This window comes from Danio rerio, chromosome 11 (assembly GCF_052040795.2).
Source record: "Danio rerio strain M-AB ecotype USA chromosome 11, GRCz13ab, whole genome shotgun sequence".
Classification (NCBI taxonomy): domain Eukaryota; kingdom Metazoa; phylum Chordata; class Actinopteri; order Cypriniformes; family Danionidae; genus Danio; species Danio rerio.
The window spans coordinates 20853790-20871420 of record NC_141031.1 but is presented as its reverse complement, the minus strand read 5'-3'; the positions used below and the strand labels follow the sequence as shown (position 1 = coordinate 20871420).

The 17631-nt window shown below is 36.4% G+C and overlaps 1 protein-coding gene and 1 long non-coding RNA gene across 9 annotated transcripts in view; one reads left to right on the top strand and one right to left on the bottom strand.

Annotated features, from left to right (window-relative positions):
* Nucleotides 1-11132, top strand: part of fgd5a (FYVE, RhoGEF and PH domain containing 5a) — a 67331-nt gene extending 56199 nt beyond the window's left edge. Inside the window, exons 13-22 of one of the 8 annotated variants that reach the window (XR_015502508.1) lie at nucleotides 1123-1206; nucleotides 1323-1402; nucleotides 1492-1585; nucleotides 1675-1812; nucleotides 3530-3632; nucleotides 5633-5769; nucleotides 5882-5983; nucleotides 7869-8023; nucleotides 8127-8978; nucleotides 9316-11132. Coding sequence is in view for 2 of the 8 variants with exons in the window: in XM_087273526.1 (XP_087129652.1) it covers nucleotides 1123-1206; nucleotides 1323-1402; nucleotides 1492-1585; nucleotides 1675-1812; nucleotides 3530-3632; nucleotides 5633-5769; nucleotides 5882-6010; nucleotides 7869-8023; nucleotides 8127-8163 (957 nt within the window). In the remaining 6 variants the exon portion in view is untranslated. Of the gene's footprint in view, nucleotides 1-1122; nucleotides 1207-1322; nucleotides 1403-1491; nucleotides 1586-1674; nucleotides 1813-3529; nucleotides 3633-5632; nucleotides 5770-5881; nucleotides 6011-7868; nucleotides 8024-8126 lie in introns of all 8 variants that reach the window. The other 7 variants (XR_015502507.1, XR_015502504.1, XR_015502505.1 and 4 more) reach the window with 7 other exon arrangements.
* On the bottom strand, nucleotides 10662-12209 carry LOC147841757 (uncharacterized). Its single transcript, XR_015502616.1, has 2 exons — nucleotides 11190-12209; nucleotides 10662-11153 (listed from the first exon to the last, which is right to left on the bottom strand). It is a non-coding gene; the product is annotated as an uncharacterized LOC147841757 (long non-coding RNA).
* Between the last annotated feature and the right edge of the window lie 5422 nt (nucleotides 12210-17631).

Below are 17631 nucleotides of genomic sequence, written 5' to 3'. Positions count from 1 at the left end.
TATTACTCAGGTAGGCTGTGGCATTGACGCGATGCTCAATTGTTGTTGTTTTTTTTTTGTTTTTTATGGGCCCAAAGTGTGTCAAGAAAATATCCCCCACACCATTACACCACCACCCCCAGCCTGACGCCAATTCTGACCCTACCATCAGAATGTCGCTGCAGAAATTGAGATTCATCGGACCAGGCAACGTTTTTTTCAATCTTCTATTGCCCAATTTTGGTGAGCCTGTGCGAAATGTAGCCTCAGTTTTCTGTTCTTAGCTGACAGGAGTGGCACCTGGTGTGGTCTTTTGCTGTCCATCGTCAAGGTTGGATGTGTTGTGCGTTTAGAGATGCTCTTCTGCATATCTGTTGTAACGAGTGGTTATCTGATTTACTGTTGCCTTTCTATCAACTCGAACCTGTCTGGGCATTCTCTTCTGACCTCTGGCATCAACAAGGCATTTGTGCCCACAGAACTCCCGCATACTGGATATTTTCTCTTCTTCTGATCATTCTCTGTAAACCCTAGAGATGGTTGTGCATGTAAATCTTAGTAAAACAGCAGTTTCTGAAATACTCAGACCAGCTCGTCTGGCACCAACAACCATGCCATTTTTAAAATCACTTAAATCACCTTTCTTCCCCATTCTGATGCTCTGTTTGAACTGCAGCAGATCGTCTTGACCATGCCTACATGCCTAAATGCATTGAGTTGTTGTCATGTGATTGACTGATTAGAAATTTGCATTAACGAGCAGTTGGACACGTGTACCTAATAAAGTGGCCGGTGAGTGTACGTAATCCGTAATGTTGTATTAAGTTGTAAGTGAGAATTTTTCCATGTTTTTACTTAAAATCCATAAAGAAATTAAATGACATTTACAATGGCACAAGAACCACACCAATAAAAATTGGTGAACTGTTCAAAACAGTTTTTAAAAATATTCTTAAGACAAGAATGGCAGCTGTTCAGTAGTTTAATTACATAGTAAATGTTTTCAATATCGATGAGAAATCAGATTTAATGTAACATTAAATTAATTAAATAGGAATATATTATCAAAAAAGTCCTGTGTGTATTCCCAATTTTTATATAGTAAAATAAACTTGTTTGTGTGACTGTGTGTGTGTGTTGCAGATGAATGATGTGATGCTGTACACCTACCCTCAGCAGGATGGCAAATACAGACTGAAGAACACACTCACTTTAAGTGGAATGAAGGTAAGACATCTCTTCTTCTTTTTTTATGTTAGCCAACAAGAAAACAAACACATTGGTTGACTGTAAAACTGCATTATCAAGCAATGTAACACAAACATGCATTTCCCTGTGTCTAGGTCAGTAAACCCATCATAGACAATGTGCTGAACACACTCAGAATAGAAGTCAGCGACGTCACCATCACACTCTCAGCCAGGTAATCAACATTTCCAAAATGGTTTGCACACATCTGTATTGTCATTCACTGTCATAGTCACATTTACGGCTTCTTTCTGTGCACGTCAGCTCTTTAGGAGAAAGAGAAGACTGGTTTCACACACTGAGTCGGGCTATCGCTGATCACGCCGCAGGCCTCAATACCTTCAGCAGCTCCAGCGAGGTGTGAGGAAATCATCTTATCTTTATGCATTAGTACTCATTATTAAGGAGGAATAGTGTGGCATTCCGCATCCCTGTGCATGTTTGCAGGCCAGAGAGAAGCTGTGGATGTCATTGGGAGAAGCTGCTCCTGTTCTGGTTCCTGTGTCTCATGTGATGATGTGCATGAACTGCACGTCTGACTTCAGTCTAACACTGCGACGACATCACTGTAATGCATGCGGAAAGGTGAACATTTTTTACACAGAGTACATTTGGGTTCACAGATTTGATGTCCATTGGCTTATTTTCACTTCATCCAAGATTTCAGTGGCTTTTTCTTTAGTAGAACACTAAAGATTTTTATGCAGAACCGTGGGGCTTGGTTGTTTATAAAACTAAAACCTTTTGATACTGTCACTTCCACAGTCAAAAATACAGTCACAGTTTAAATGAAGTGAGTTTTAAAGATGCAATAGGAGACTTTGGGAAATGCTAACATTGCCCATAGCCCTGCAAGTCGGCATTCAGAGACATGCCTCCTGGACACATGAACGAGCAAGCACTAGACAGCATGACTTGCAAAACCAAACCTAAAAAAAAGAAAGTAGGTTGGTGATGAATTTTTTTTTTGTCTAAACCATGCACCGATGACATAATACTTTCTGCACAATCGGGATGTGGAGAGGTATGCAATTATATATTTTGATGGCAGGCGAAAGGTAGGACAGCCTATTGTAATGTTTTGACCAATTGTTTTAATTGGACAAACTTTGCTTGGTCTTACACCTTCCATATGCTAGTGGACCACTTAATTTATTGGTTGATATCAGAATGTGAAGAGACTTTCAACCATCATAACAATATTTATTTCTGAAAACACTCACCCAATCCACCTTTAATTACTTATGTGGTGCCATGTAGGATTTAAGTCAAACTTTGCTTATCAACACAAAAAAAAACTTACATATACACCTATGAGTTACTCGCATATACAATTGGATGTTCAAAAAAAAATATATATATATATATTCTTGCGTATATAAATATAAACTTGATGCATGCATGCAGCGAGTTCAAATGTATGTGCGTCTTTTGTTGTTGGTTTATATGCACGGATCGAGTTTTTATATATATGTGCAAGTGTAGGTGTGTGTATGCATGCATCAAATTTACATGTATATTCACAAGTCTCATATATATTATTTTAAATATCCAATAGTATAGGTGTATATGAAAGTAATTTATAGGCGGCTATGCACATCTTTTATGTATGTGTTGATTAGCAAAGTTTGATTCACGCATGGCGCCTCATATGAACTTGAACATTCAAATTAATCATTTGGTTTACTTCACTTATTATGTACATACATGTTTTATATTGCACTAGTATTAAATTTATCTGCATGTAATTACAGAATTATTATTATTATTATAATTATTATTAGTGGCCACCAGCTAGTCAGCAGATATCTGGTATTTTGAAATGATCAGCTTTGGCTGATAGCAGCATCCAGCTTGTCAGTGAACTGAAGATTCAGCTCCCCCTTGTGTTGGGAAAGGGTTTCGTTCATTTAATTTCAGGAAATTTGTGTGTACTGTAGTTAATTTTCTACTTTCAAATATTTTACACACTACAATTGAAAACTATTCGTCTTTTTTTTTTTTTTTTTTAAAGGTTTATTATTTTGTGGAAATCATGCTATGTCTTTTAGATTTCTGAAAAGAATGTTTAAGAAGTTAAAACGTACAGCATTTAAATGAAATTATTTTGAAATGTCCCTATTTTTCTGCAGTGTTACATTAAATTGAATTTTTCATGTCTTCAAATCATCAAACAAATTGTTTGAGAAATTTAAGTTTAAAGTGTTTTAAAACATTGCATAAGCATTAACCAAACATTCAAGAATCTTCTTTTGCCATTTATTTTTGTTGTTGATGTGAGTTGTGTTGCTCTGATTTCTAGGTTGTGTGTCGCTCCTGCTCGAGGAACAGGTACCCTCTTAAGTACCTGAAGGACAGGATGGCTAAAGTCTGTGACCACTGCTATGCTGAGCTCAGAAAGAGAGGTAAAAGAGGACTGCAATGATATGCATACTTTTAACACAATAGTATGCAATTCAAGTTTGGGGAAAAGTACAGAAACTGTGTCATCTAAAAAATTTTGATTTTATGGCGATCAGTGATATTTTTATTTTTAACATTTAAAGCAAGACACTGCAGGTCAATTAGGTAACAAATTAATTAAACTGTGGACTGATTACATTAAGAATTAGCACAACAAGTCAAGCTCAAAAATGTACACATTCTCACTCATTCACTTTGAAGTCTCACTCACTCACTTTGGCTTAGTCCCTGATTTATCAGGGGTCACTGCAGTGGAATGAATCGCCAATTTTTGGCTTTTTTTTTTTTTTTTTGTGGATGCCCTTCCAGCCACAACCCAACACTAACTCGTGAATTTCAGTTCTGTGAAAATTTATAAATTAACACATCGAATATTTTTGCATCACTAACGATTTGGAGAGTCCATTTTTGTCGCTCCACAATTCAAAAAATACTACAGACAAGCATAAAAACAATAAATTTGAACAATTTTGGTAGAATAAAATATATATAATCAAGACAATCATGTATAAGCATACTGCTATGTAAAAACCTGCTGAAGTGGAGATTTATGACTGCCTTTAAAAAAATTGTAATTGAAATCTACAAACAAACTGACAAAGTGCAACAAAATAAACTTGAAAGTTTCATTTGGATGTTTTCTTTCGTTTAGGATGATTAAACTTAAGCCCAAAATCTCAAAATTGACAGGTGCGTATAAAAGTGTTTTGCCTGCAGTGTCTTGCCTTAAAGGGTCAGTTCATTACAAATGAATTTTTCCTTGATAATTAATGAAAATTATTTCACGATTTACTCACCCTCATGGTTATTTTAAAAATGATCTTGGTCTTTTCAGCTATGCAACAGTCAGTGGATTTTTATTAGCAGTACAAAAAGAAATCCAATAAAGTTCATCCATCAGTAATTAAAAGTGCCTCAAGCAGCTCCAGAAGAAAAGGTCTCCATTAGTGGATCCATTCATTATGTGAGAAAATATTTAATATAACCATTAACATTAAACCATTTTATGTAACCTCCGGTGAGCGCTGTCTTGTACTCCTCTTTTGAGGTGCATTTTTTGGTGCATTAACATTATTGGCTAGACAGGATTTCTCACTCTCTCTCTCTCTCTCTCTCTCTCTCTCTGCCATGAGTGTGACGTGCATATGCAGTCAATACAAACACAGAAACACAATGAGGATAGACAAATAAATGACATTTTGGTGTGATGTTCTTGATTTTATAAAAGATTATGTAAAGGCAGATTTTGAATTTACATACAAGAATGTTGTCTTTGGTTTCTTAAGCTGGTTAGCTTGTTTGTTTTGTTGGCCAAATTTCATATTCACAAAATCAAGTTTTGTAAGTGTAAACCTTTTTTTTTCTAAATTTAAAATTGAAATGAAAATGTATTTTGAGTCTATAGAGGGATCAACAAACATCAAAGCAATACGAACAAGGGCTCTGATGAAGGACTTGGCACTTATCTTGGACTAAATGACTGAGAACCCCTGGATTGTTTTTGTTTGATTGATGACATTTGTTATTAATGTTTTTCATGCATTCAATAAAAAATGTAAAAAGCAAAGACAAATAAAAGAGTCCTGTCCAGCTGATGGCGCTAATGCTTTAACAAAAATGCACAAAAAAGGAGAAGAAGATAATGTGCTTGTTGAAAGTTACACCAAACGGTCTATAAACTTTTAAATATGTATATTGTTTAACAAAGATCTATGGATTCACTAAAGGAGACTTTTATTTACTCCTGGAGCTGCGTGGAGCACTTTATCATTACTGATAGATGCTTTCCTCCTGATAAATTTCTGCTGACAGTTGCTATTGTAGTGCTGGAAAAGCCCATGATCATTTTTATAAACCTCAGATTGAATACTACTCAAAGAAAGTGATATACACCTGATGTGTGCTGCTGTGTAGTTAATGTGAGTGTGTGATGTGCATGTAGGTGGTGATGTTCCTGGATCATGTGGGAGTGTGAGTCCACGCACACACAGGGCCAGCAGACCTCTCTCAGCTGTGTTTCAGAGCCTGCAGCCACCCAGCCTTTGGAGGAACAGGAAGAGCAGCTCGCCTCTCACACAGGTAAACATACACACATCCACACTCCTAGTCGCTTACATTCACTTCCGATTAATTTCCTGTCTATCTCGAAAACATGATTACACACCGCGTTAAAATGCGTCTGTGTCCGCAGGTGTCTGTGGGTGCAGAGGGGTCCACTATGAGTGGCAGTTTGCAAAGACGCAAAAAAAGCAAAAGGAGGTGGAAGAGGCTGTGGTTCCTGCTCAAAGACAAGGTGCTCTACACCTTTAAAGCACGAGAGGTGAGGGGACCCAGAGTCTCCCACACCAGCACTGACACACACACACACTCACACTCTACTGGAGACTGTTTTACATCAGCATTTTTTTAATAAACCAGCATCATTTGCAGTAAATAAACCACTTAAGGGAACTGATAAATGTACATAATTTGTATACATGACAAAAAACAAAACTTTCCGTAACGATCATTTAGGGTCAGTACATTGGCATAGCAAAAAATGTGGGGTTACTGAAGGGGGCCCCTGGTGAAATCAAGCTCAATGGGGGGAGGGGGTGCCGGTCGCAGAACAAAACACAAGGAAACTGTATAAAAAATGTATATTTTTGGCTCTGACTATTTATTGATGTATTATTTACCAACCTCAGTTCTGATCTTACTAACCATACATTTAGCATAGGCTCATTCTGAAAACCTAGCCTTACTGTATATATGTTTCTGGAGATTACAAATTATGTAGGCAACAGTAGGTACGGCTGCGTTTTGGCATTTAAAGCAACGTGGTATGACGCTGTTCCTTTTTACACTTACCCGTGGATGGCATTCCCACTGTTATCAGTTTGTCCAGTTAGCTCAACGTGTACATTGGTGGATTGAGATGCAGATAGGAGTTGACCACGACAACGGCTTACTACTCTGTCAATAAAATATTCTTGTTGTGAATATGCACAGAAAAATCTTTGGGATGTAAAATTACAGTGATTTTAAAGAAAACTACATTTAAAACACATTTTAGTGGTATACAGAAAATGGATTGCTTTCATGTTTTTGTTTTCATATTTTGGTTTCAGTATTTTACTAGTTATTTTCTCATAGAGTACACTACCTGATAAAAGGCTTGTTGTTGATCCAGTTGTAAGAGCAACAAATAATAACTTGACTTCTAGTTAATCGTTTGGAAAAGTGGCAGAAGGTAGATTTTTCAGATGAAACATCTGTTGAACTGCATCCCAATCATCACAAATACTGCAGAAGACCTATTGGAACCCAGATGGACCCAAGATTCTCTTAGAAATCAGTCAAGTTTGGTGAAGGAAAAATCATGGTTTGGGGTTACATTCAGTATGGGGACATGCGAGAGATCTGCAGGGTGAATGGCAACACCAACAGTCTGAGGTATCAAGACATTTGTGCTGCCCATTACTTTACAAACCACAGGAGAGGGCAAATTCTTCAGCAGGATAGCTCCTCTCATACTCCAGCCTCCACATCCACAAGGTGCTCCAGGATTGGCCAGCCCAGTCACCAGACATGAACATTATTGATCATGTGTGGGGTAAGATGGAGCAGGCTTAATAAGTTATTTGAGTCATTACAGATATGTATAAATGCAGTCCTCCAAGCTCATGGTAGTCATACACAATATTAATGTTTTTTCCACTGCTTCATTACTTTATATTATATTATATACTGTACATCATTTCTGTTAAGTGACAAGACTTTTGCCTAAGCAAAGTCAGACCTTCCTGTCCTAATTAAATAATTACAAATCAAGGCATGATCATATTTTATTTTGGTAAAATAAGCGTGATCTAGAGGCCTTTGCCTTTCTTTTGAGCCATTTCTGATACCAAATGATCAACTAGAAGTAAAGTTAGTATTTGTTATTTCTAAAACTTGGATAGGTGACAAGACTTTTGTCAGATAGTGTATGTATATGGAAATCAGATTTCATTTTATTACATCACACTGTCTGAACTGATAAACTGTACAGGTCTGGTACTAAAACAGCAAGGTTATGATACTTATCGTACCAGCATGTACATACTGTAGCACAATCCTTACACACATTTGACCTCTCTCTCACTCTTTCTCTCTCGCTCTCTCTCTCTTGTTCTCTCAAATGTCTGCGTCTGCAGGATAAAGTGGCATCTGAAAGTCTTTCACTGCAGGGTTTTACTGTGAAGCTGTCGGATCGATCAGAGGGTGAAGACACAGACAACGTCTTCCAGCTCTACCATAAAAAAACACTGTATTACACCTTCAGAGCGGACGACCAGCCCACTGCACGCAGGTATAACACAAAACACTCCGCACTACCAAAATACATGCTTCAAAGCATCATACATCATTTAGGATTCTCCAGAAACATAATACAGAAATATATAATTTTGCAGGTGGGTAAACGCAATGGAAGAGGCCACAGTGTTATAGTATCCAGCGCTCTGTCCAGACGACTACAGAACTCTGCACAGAATCCCTAAACTCATTGTGGGCTTCAATAAATGACTTCAGAGTCACCTGTGCCTGAGAAACCAGCGGAATCACACCATAAATACCTTTGTTTTTTTATCTTTTTGGCTGCTGAATTAAATGACAATTACAAAAAAGGCATGTTTGTGCTGTTTCAGGACCAGTCCTACGCCTCGACTACTTCACCGACCAATTCAAAAAGTGCCAAATGTAAAAAACAGTGCAGTTCGGTGAAGCTCAGATGTTTCCAAACCACTCATCTGCATCCGATAAAGGAGAATGTTTGTTTTTTGTTCTGTTTTCAGAATCTCAGCAACCTTTCTATATGCAGATATAATTGAGAGCTGTCATTTTATATATTCATGTAAAATTAACAAATAAATTAAGTACAGTTCAGGTGAATAGGCTTGTTATAGACAATATATTGTTCATTTAAACGTTTAGCGTGACTTATTCTACCATCTCAGATATACAAAGTTCATGTTTCATGTACAAATGACATCATGTGATATGTATTTACATTTGGATTAGATGCAGAATTGTATAGCCTGACTGAAGCGAGCTGTACATTTTACAATTCTGTGTAATATATTTAATTTGCAACTAAGAAACGTTAAGATATTGCCGTCATCTGCTGTTGTTCACTTTAAAAAAAATCTTTTCACACTTGGAAGTACTTTTAATTGATTCCCAAGATGACTCTGTACCCTTATAGAACATAACCGAACCAAACTAGCTGATTCGAATGTTATCACTGGATTGAATGGGCGTTATCAGTGATTATCAGCTGATAGATACGGGTGCAGAAGGCCCCTACTTGTAGGCTCAGAAAGCTGTTATCATCCATCCACATGGTTTATCAGCTATATTTCACATACGGCTGCGGCCAGAAGTTAACAAGAATTATTTATATTATTTTTTAAATCTCGCATTAATTGTATTTTATTAACGTCTACCCCAACCCTAAACTCAACCGTCACAGTAATGTAAAAAACAGATCTGGATCTGGGGTCTTCTCTATTAGTATAGCTGTTTAGCCATGTGGATGGATTATAACAACCTTCTGAGCCCAACAGTAGGTGAAGAAGGCCCCTACTGGCCCATATCTATCAGCTGATAACCACTGATTACACCCATTCGATCGAGTGATAACATTCAAAGCGGGTGGCCAAACATGGCTGTACAGTAGAGCTGTGCTAACTTTTAGATCTCCAAATTAGAACAAAACAGACCACATATTTGAATATCATCCTATATACTAGAAGTCAGAATTATTAGCCCCCCTTTGAATTTCCGTCTTTTTTAAATATTTCCCAAATGATGTTTAACAGAGCAAAGAAGTTTTCACAGTATGTCTGATAATATTTTTCTTCTGGAGAAAGTCTTATTTGTTTTATTTCAGCTAGAATAAAAGCAGTCATTGAGTCAAGGTCAATATTATTAGCCCCTTTAAGCTATTTTTTTTTCAATAATCTTACGAACAAACCATCGTTATACAATAACTTGCCTAATTTCCCTAACCTGCCTAGTTAACCTGATTAACCTAGTTAAGCCTTTAAATGTCACTTTAAGCTGTGTAGAAGTGTCTTGAAAAAGATCTAGCAAAATATTATTTACAGTCATCATGGCAAAGATAAAATAAATCAGTTATTAGAAATGAGTTATTAAAACTATTATGTTTAGAAATGTGTTGAAGAAAACTTTCTCTCCTCTAAACAGAAATTCAGGAAAAAATAATAAACAGAGGGGATAATAATTCAGGGGGGCTAATAATTCTGACTTCAACTGTATATACAACCTATATATACAACATCTAACCATAAAATATGGATGGTTACATTGGTAATTTAATGTAGGCATAGTTATGAGTGCCATGGTGAAAAACCTTGAGTTCAAAAAACAAACAGGCGTAATGGAAAAAAAGTCCTATATACATTTGTGATAACATCTAACTATGGTATATTGATGGAAACCATGTTACTGTGGTAATTATACTTAAGGTTGGTTGTATGTGCTGCAGTGAAGGCCGTGTTGTGCAAAACCTTCATGTAAATCAGTATGCAAAGGTTGTGAACATCTGTGCCAGTTGATCCTTTTATTAAAAATAACAAAGTATCATAAACTTTATGTATATTACCAGTCCTAAAGAGGTGGTTCACACAAAAGTGAAAATTTACTCTATTTACTCAACCTCAAGTGGTTCCAAAAATTAATGAGTTTCATTTTTCTGTAAAAGGAGATATTTTGAAGAATGTTAGAAAATGTTACAGCCTTTTTCGAGAAAGCTTCTTTTGTGTTCAACAGAAGAAAGAAACTCAAACCGGTTTGTGAAATCCTGAATAATAACAGAGTTTTCACCAAGATGTGTTAAATCATGAACATTATGAAAGATCAAAACTGCTTATTTGAATGTGCTGAGGTGAATTGTGTTGTTTTGTGTATATTCATCTCACTGGAAGGAACTGTTAAGCCTAAGTTTATCTGAGCCTTTTTCTGTGACTGCTTTTTTTTAAAGACAAGCTCATGTTTTATTATGATGTCTGTTTTTCTTTGTCTTTGAATGTTGCATTTTTAAAGAGCTGTATTCTGTAACACTGAAAAAAGTGCCAGTATTCATTCTCAGTCATTTGTATCTGATATTTCCCAATACAGACCCCTTTGATCATCCCTTTTCTTAATGCATTATAAAAGCTGAATAAAACCACTGCATAAAGATGAATTAAGGGAATATAAATATGCATTTTAAGATGAGAAATATGTGTGCCATCTTTGTTCACTTTTATTTTACAGTCAAACTATTATTTCCCATATAAGTGGCTGATATATTGCCGTCTATTGGTTGCATATTAAGACTACTAAAAACCTGAAAGAATATGTCCCAAATCACAATGAAAACCATTAAAATGTGATGCTTTTGGTGGTCAACAGTTGATAGTTTGTACTGGGATTTACTGTGAGGATTTATATTAGTTTGTACTGGGATTTACTGTGAGGGTTTATATTAGTTTGTACTGGGATTTACTGTGAGGGTTTATTTTGTTTTGGTGAAGCAAAAACAACCAGTTTTGCAAGAATATGATTATCGTAGTTTATTTTTATTTTCAGACTCTGATGCTAGGGCAACACAGTGGCTCAGTGGTTAGCACTGTCGCCTAACAGCAATACCGCTGGTTTGAGTCTCAGCATTTCTGTGTGGAGTTTGCATGTTCTCCCCGTGTCAGTGTGGGTTTCCTCTGGGTGCTTCAGTTTCCCCCATAGTCCAAAGACATGCTTTAGTTTTATTGGGTGAGCTAAATTGGCTGTAGTGTATGTGTGTGAATGCAAGAGTGTATGGGTGTTCTCCAGTGTTGGGTTATGGCTGGTGTAAAAAATGTGCTGGATAAGTTTTCGGTTCTTTCCACTGTAGCGACTCCTGATTAATAAGAGGATTAAGCCGAAAATAAAATGAATAAATGTGTGTGAATGACTGTGTATGAATGTTTCTTAGTACTGGGTTGCAGCTGTTGTGTAAAACTTAAACTGGAGAAGTTGGTGGTTCATTCCACTGTGGCGACCCCTGATGAATAAAGGGACTAACTAAGCTGAAGGAAAATGACCGAATGAATTCGATGCTGATAGCTTTCTCTTGTTATTGTTTATTGATAAAAAACATATTTTATTAGATAATTTAATTTACATCAAAGCTTGAGAAGTGAATTTAACACACCCTCAAACCTAGCAATACACATGGACTTTTTAGCCTTAAAAACGAAACATGGTTGTTGTTAAACCATGCAACCACATATTTCGAGTAACAGTGGTGTTATACAAATGTCAATCAGTCTACCAGATGAACATGGTTATTGAACTTTTTATTAATTTATTTATTTTCTTTTCGGCTTAGTGCCTTTATCAATAAGGGGTCTCTACAGCGGAATGAACCGCCACTGCACATTTTTCAATACAATATTTAATATTCAATATATAAATACAAACTTTATATAGATTTTTTTTTTCAAATAGATTATAAATAAAATAAAATAAAAAAATTAGTTGTCAGAATCAAAAATATCCTATAGAAAAAAGTGAAATTACATTTAAAAAATCCCAAAGACAAAGTGGAAATTCACAATAAATTAATTTATAATGCCCAAAAGGATTTTAAAATCCTATAGGACAAAGTGAAAAACCAATAAGACAAATTCTGAATGTCTATTAGAATTTTAGGAATCCATTTAGGTCCTATAAGACAGGCATGTCCAAACTCAGTCCTGGAGGGCCGGTGTCCTGTAGAGTTTACAAACCCAATCAAACACACAGCAAATCAAGCTCTCACTAGGCTTACCAAACATCCTTGCTGATGTGTTGAGGCAAGTTGTAGCTAAAATCTGCAGGACACTGGCCCTCCAGGACCGAGTTTGGACACCCCTGGGCCCTGCTATAGGATAAACTGAAATTCCAATAGGATTTTTTGACAAGGGATTAAAAGTTTTTTTTCCCGACAGTTCATCCTCTAGAGGGCGACACATAGCCTACACAAGCCACAGCCGGTCTCCATTTTTCTGTGGTTATGCGGTGGTTGTTTGCTATAAAAAGTATAGATGTTCAACGCCATTTTACTCTTTTCATTAACCTAACGTATTATCAGCTATAATTAATATTTGGACTTTTTCTGTTTAACAACGCTAAACTGTAACATGTAACGTACATGGTTTATTCCAGTCAAATGTGTATCTCATATCTCAGTAATCTAGAATGAGTGTGAGCACTATTATCAAGCTGCAGCCTAGTAATGCGATCTAACTAGGTTAAGATAATTAGCTTTATCAAAGTGGTCTGTGGCACTTCGGCCAACAGCCAGGAAGAAGTTGATTAAGCAGTAGAATGGTTAAATAATTGATATAGGAGAAAAAAAGAAGCAGCACAAAACATTTCAGCCTATTTATTTTCATCCTTTGAAATATTAATGATGCAGAGGTCCGCTGTGCTATTGTGGGCCCCCTTTTTTGCTCCTGATCAGGGATCAGTTTTCCAAACTCAAATAAGCTTATTTACTGTAGGACAAATGGACAATACTGATTTCAGATCAGCAAACATGTCATTAATAATCTTCAGTCTGCCGTCGAGACTCCTTTAGAACAAGCTAGGACAGGACACAAAGGATAGAAAGCAAAGCACAAGACTGAAAATCAGGATCCAGGGAATATTACAACAGTGTACCCGTGGTGGCTGGATGTTAAAGGATGTTAAAGAAGGAAAGTGAGATAGAATTGGCACTGTTCTAGTTGTCACACTCCCTTGAGTTCATTTGACCCACTAAAGAAAGTGTAATTGATAAATTCTAAGCATTTAATTGCTTGAAACGTCATTTGATAGGGGACTGCATTTTTATAGCATGTCAGTTCTGGTGAAGTATGTGAACAGGCGGAGTGAGTATAGGTTTATAGCTAAGTTCTAACAATGAAACCATAAATACAAGGTGTACAGAGCTGTACTTGATCTAAACCAGTGCAACTGCCTATACATCATTTAATAGGCTACTAAACAATTGTGTCACACCATAAACATAACACAGTTCAATCTTTCCATTCAGACTATCAGGTGTCCCTAAGAGTATCTGCATTCATAATTCATAAAAGAGTATGCGAAGAAAGTACCCACAGCATTAAATAGATGTTTTAGTCTCCCATGATGCCACTGGAGAGGATTTGTGAATGGCATGTTGTAAGTCTAGATTCCTGCTATATATATAAAGCAGAACAGTCTGGTTCCAGCTGTAGAAGGAACCAGAAACATCGTCATGTTTTGCTTGTTGGCTGACAAAAGTGTTCCTGGAGTTTGTATGATTGCAGTTGAACCATCAAAGTCACATGGAATGTTTTAACAATGATTTTAGCTCCTTTTCTGTACCTCTGAATGTTTCAGGACTGTTGCTGACTATGGAGGAGGAGAGACCTCTCAGATTTTGTCTAAAATATCTTAAAAACTTTGTGTATACTTAAGATAAGTGAAGATTGGGATGACAAAGGTGAGTAATTAATAGCAGATTTTAATTGCTTGGGTGAATTAATTCTTTATTATCTACAATACACAGAGAGTCACAGAAAGCACAGAAGGAGATCTTAAAGGTGACCTATTGTGCAAAAGTTACTTTTGTAAGGGATTTAAACACAGTTGTGTGACAACAATCTGAATAGAACCTGCTTCTAATGATAAAAATTTATTAATTTTATTATTTATAATCACACTTCATATAAAAACACTTGCAGAAACACTTTGACATTCTCCATTTGTACTTGTCATCAGAGGGAGAAAGCGATGAACCTCTCTCATGAGCATAGGATGTTAAGTCTTGTTTTTAAATCTACCACTATGCTGACACACAGGCATTTGTAGCTCCGCCCTCTTTTAAACGCTTATTTAAATTTGAAGTGACAGTCACCAAAATGGCATATTTAGAGTTTAAGCCTAATGCTGCGTTCACACCAGATGAGGAAGAAGCGTCAAGCGCGAGTGATTTACATGTTAAGTCAATGCAAAGGTGCGAATGGCGTGAGATGGATGACGCAAACTGCGCAACGTGAATGGTGCAATACGTGAATTGAGCTATTTGCGCGTTTGACGCGCTTAACTCGTGAAGCGCTCGGGTTGGAAAACTTAAACTTCAGCAGACATTCGCACCGCATTAACCAATCAGCAGCTTACTCTTGTGGGGGGCGTGATTATGACGTAGCGGCTGTTGTTGGTGTCCCCGTGGAAAAGTCTTCCTGCACACAACGACAACAGTTCATCAAACTAGGATGGCTCAGTCAGAAGCAGCGCTTAATGCTTCCATCATCCAGGTTAAGTTTTAGGAGGAGTTTATGAACTCACAGAGCTGGGTGCACATCTGAAAGGATCTAGTGTACTTAGACATTGCTCCAAACATATCAACACTGTTTTTCAGCGTTCATAAAGCACATAAGCACAGTTATTGTCTCAATAAAAACCATGTTAGCCATTTAGCAACGAGGCTAGAGTCACCGGGCAGACAGAAGCCCATCATGCGAATCCACGTGTTGTGAAGTGAATTTGATGCCCGAATCAAGCAGATTTTGACGTGGGAATGAAGCGAGTAAACTCAAATGTTCACGCGGCTATTTACGCGCAAGTAGCGTGATTTATTAGGGCGTTCCGCATCTAGTGTGAACACAGCATCAAAGGGGCAGTTTCAAAGAGTTATAAAACATTATTTGTGGGATAATTTGGACTGAACTTTACATATGTTCACACTCTAGGTACATCTAAGACTCATTTTACATTTTATAAAATGGAGAATAACAGGTTCGCTTTAAACCACTACACACCTCATCATGATCTTACAATAATGGTTTTATGTTTTTCAATTGTTTATAATTTGATTGTGCCATTTGCATTGCTTAATGGTAAACCAACAATATGTCCCTCTTCACACCAAAAAAATGATGATGGGCTGATTATTAATGAATAACAGCTTAATTTTGTGCCATTTTGTTGCACAGTACTCTCTATATAAAGAGCTCCGAACACTATGACAATGTGCACTATTTGTAAGCATGTGCATTTGCATCAGATACCTGTTTCCATATGAACAACTTTTCAGTCCATTTGCTCAGTATTAGATCACGTTGTTTTATTTGTGATGGGGTGCAGTTGTGTTTGAGTCCTCCTGTGAAACACTGTTTGAGCTTGAAGCCTTGTAAAAACAAGGTGAAATGGCTTGCCTGCTTCAGCACATGTGTTTGGGGTTTAGCATATGATAAATAAAATAGATAACTATGAATATACTTATAGGCCTATGTATTATCGTATTATGTTGGCTCCTATTTTTAAGGGATAGCTCACCCAAAAATAAAATCCCCCTCACCATTTACTCACCCTCATGTGGTTTTAAACTTTTATGAATTTACAACTTCTGTATTAATAAATAATATTCTGAAGTATGTTTGAAAAAAGCAATACAATACAAAAATTACTATGGAAAATCAATGGCTGTTTTGGCCCCCAATATTCTTCAGTATATCTTTCTTTGTGTTTACCCAAAAAAAGAAACAACTGGAGGATGATTAATGATCACAATAATTTTGTTTTTAATAAAATCTGAATAGTTGCCAGTATTTTTGAGCACTTTAACGTCCCCTTTTGGCAGATTATGGAGAGTCAGTGTATCTGACCAATGAGCATCTGTAACAATAGAAAATTCTAACAATTGCAATTGAATATTAGTACTACCTCGAAAAAATAAAATTAATAAAATGACAAATACCAGTTTGCAATATTAAAGTCATAGTTTACCCAAATATGTCAATTATGTCATGGCTTACTTACCCTCCACTTGTTCTAAACCTGAGTTTCTTGCTTCTACTGAACACAAAAGAAGAATGTCGGAATAAAACAGCCATTGACTTCCATTGTATGTTTTGTTTCTACTATGGATGGCAATAGTTTCATTTTCAATCATTCTTCAGAATATCTTCAACAGAACAAACATCATTCAATTTAATTACCAAAAAAAATGTTGTGTTTTTTTCCACCATAAAAACTACAAATATTTTTTTAAATCTGTTCACAGACTCCGAGACTACAAATGTCATTGAGCCATTTTACAAAAGTGGTTATTATTCAATCCCAGTCATTTTGAGTTGCTCAAACTGAAAGAAAAAGTTATTAAGACGATATTAAGGCGTTCCTCTTTTTTGTTGAATATAACGTCAAAAACACAATGCAAGTAAAGAACACTAATGAAAAAAAATAATTCAAAGGCTAGGGGGAGATATTCATACATCCAATATCACAGGAATACATTAAATGATATACAGATTTGTACAATACACATAGCTTTTTGATTTTTTTAGGGACTTAATATACAGTGCATCCAGAAAGTATTCATAGTGCTTCACTTTTTCCACATTTTTTTATGTTACAGCCTTATTCCAAAGTCAATTAAATTAATTTATTTCCTTAAAATTCTACACACAATACCCCACAATGACAATGTAAAAAAAAGATTTTTTGAATTTGTTGAAAAATTACAGTAAATGTAATTTTTGTAAATGTACAGAAGTATTCGCAGTCTTTCCTCAGTACTTTGTTGATGCACCTTTGCCAGCAATTACAGCCTCAAGTATTTTTAAATATGATGCCACAAGCTTGACACACCTATCTTTGGGTTTTTTTGCCCATTCCTCTTTGCAGTACCTCTCAAGCTCTATCAGGTTGGATTGGAAGTGACAGTGTACAGCCATTTTCAGATCTCTCCAGAGATGTTCAATAGGATTTAGGGGTGAGCTCTGGCTGGGCCACTCAAGGACATTAACAGAGTTGTTGTGAATCCGCTCAGTTGATATTTTGGTGGTGTGCTTTGGGTCATTGTCGTGCTGGAAGATGAACCGTTGCCCCAGTCTGAGGTCAAGAGCAATCTGAAGCAGTTTT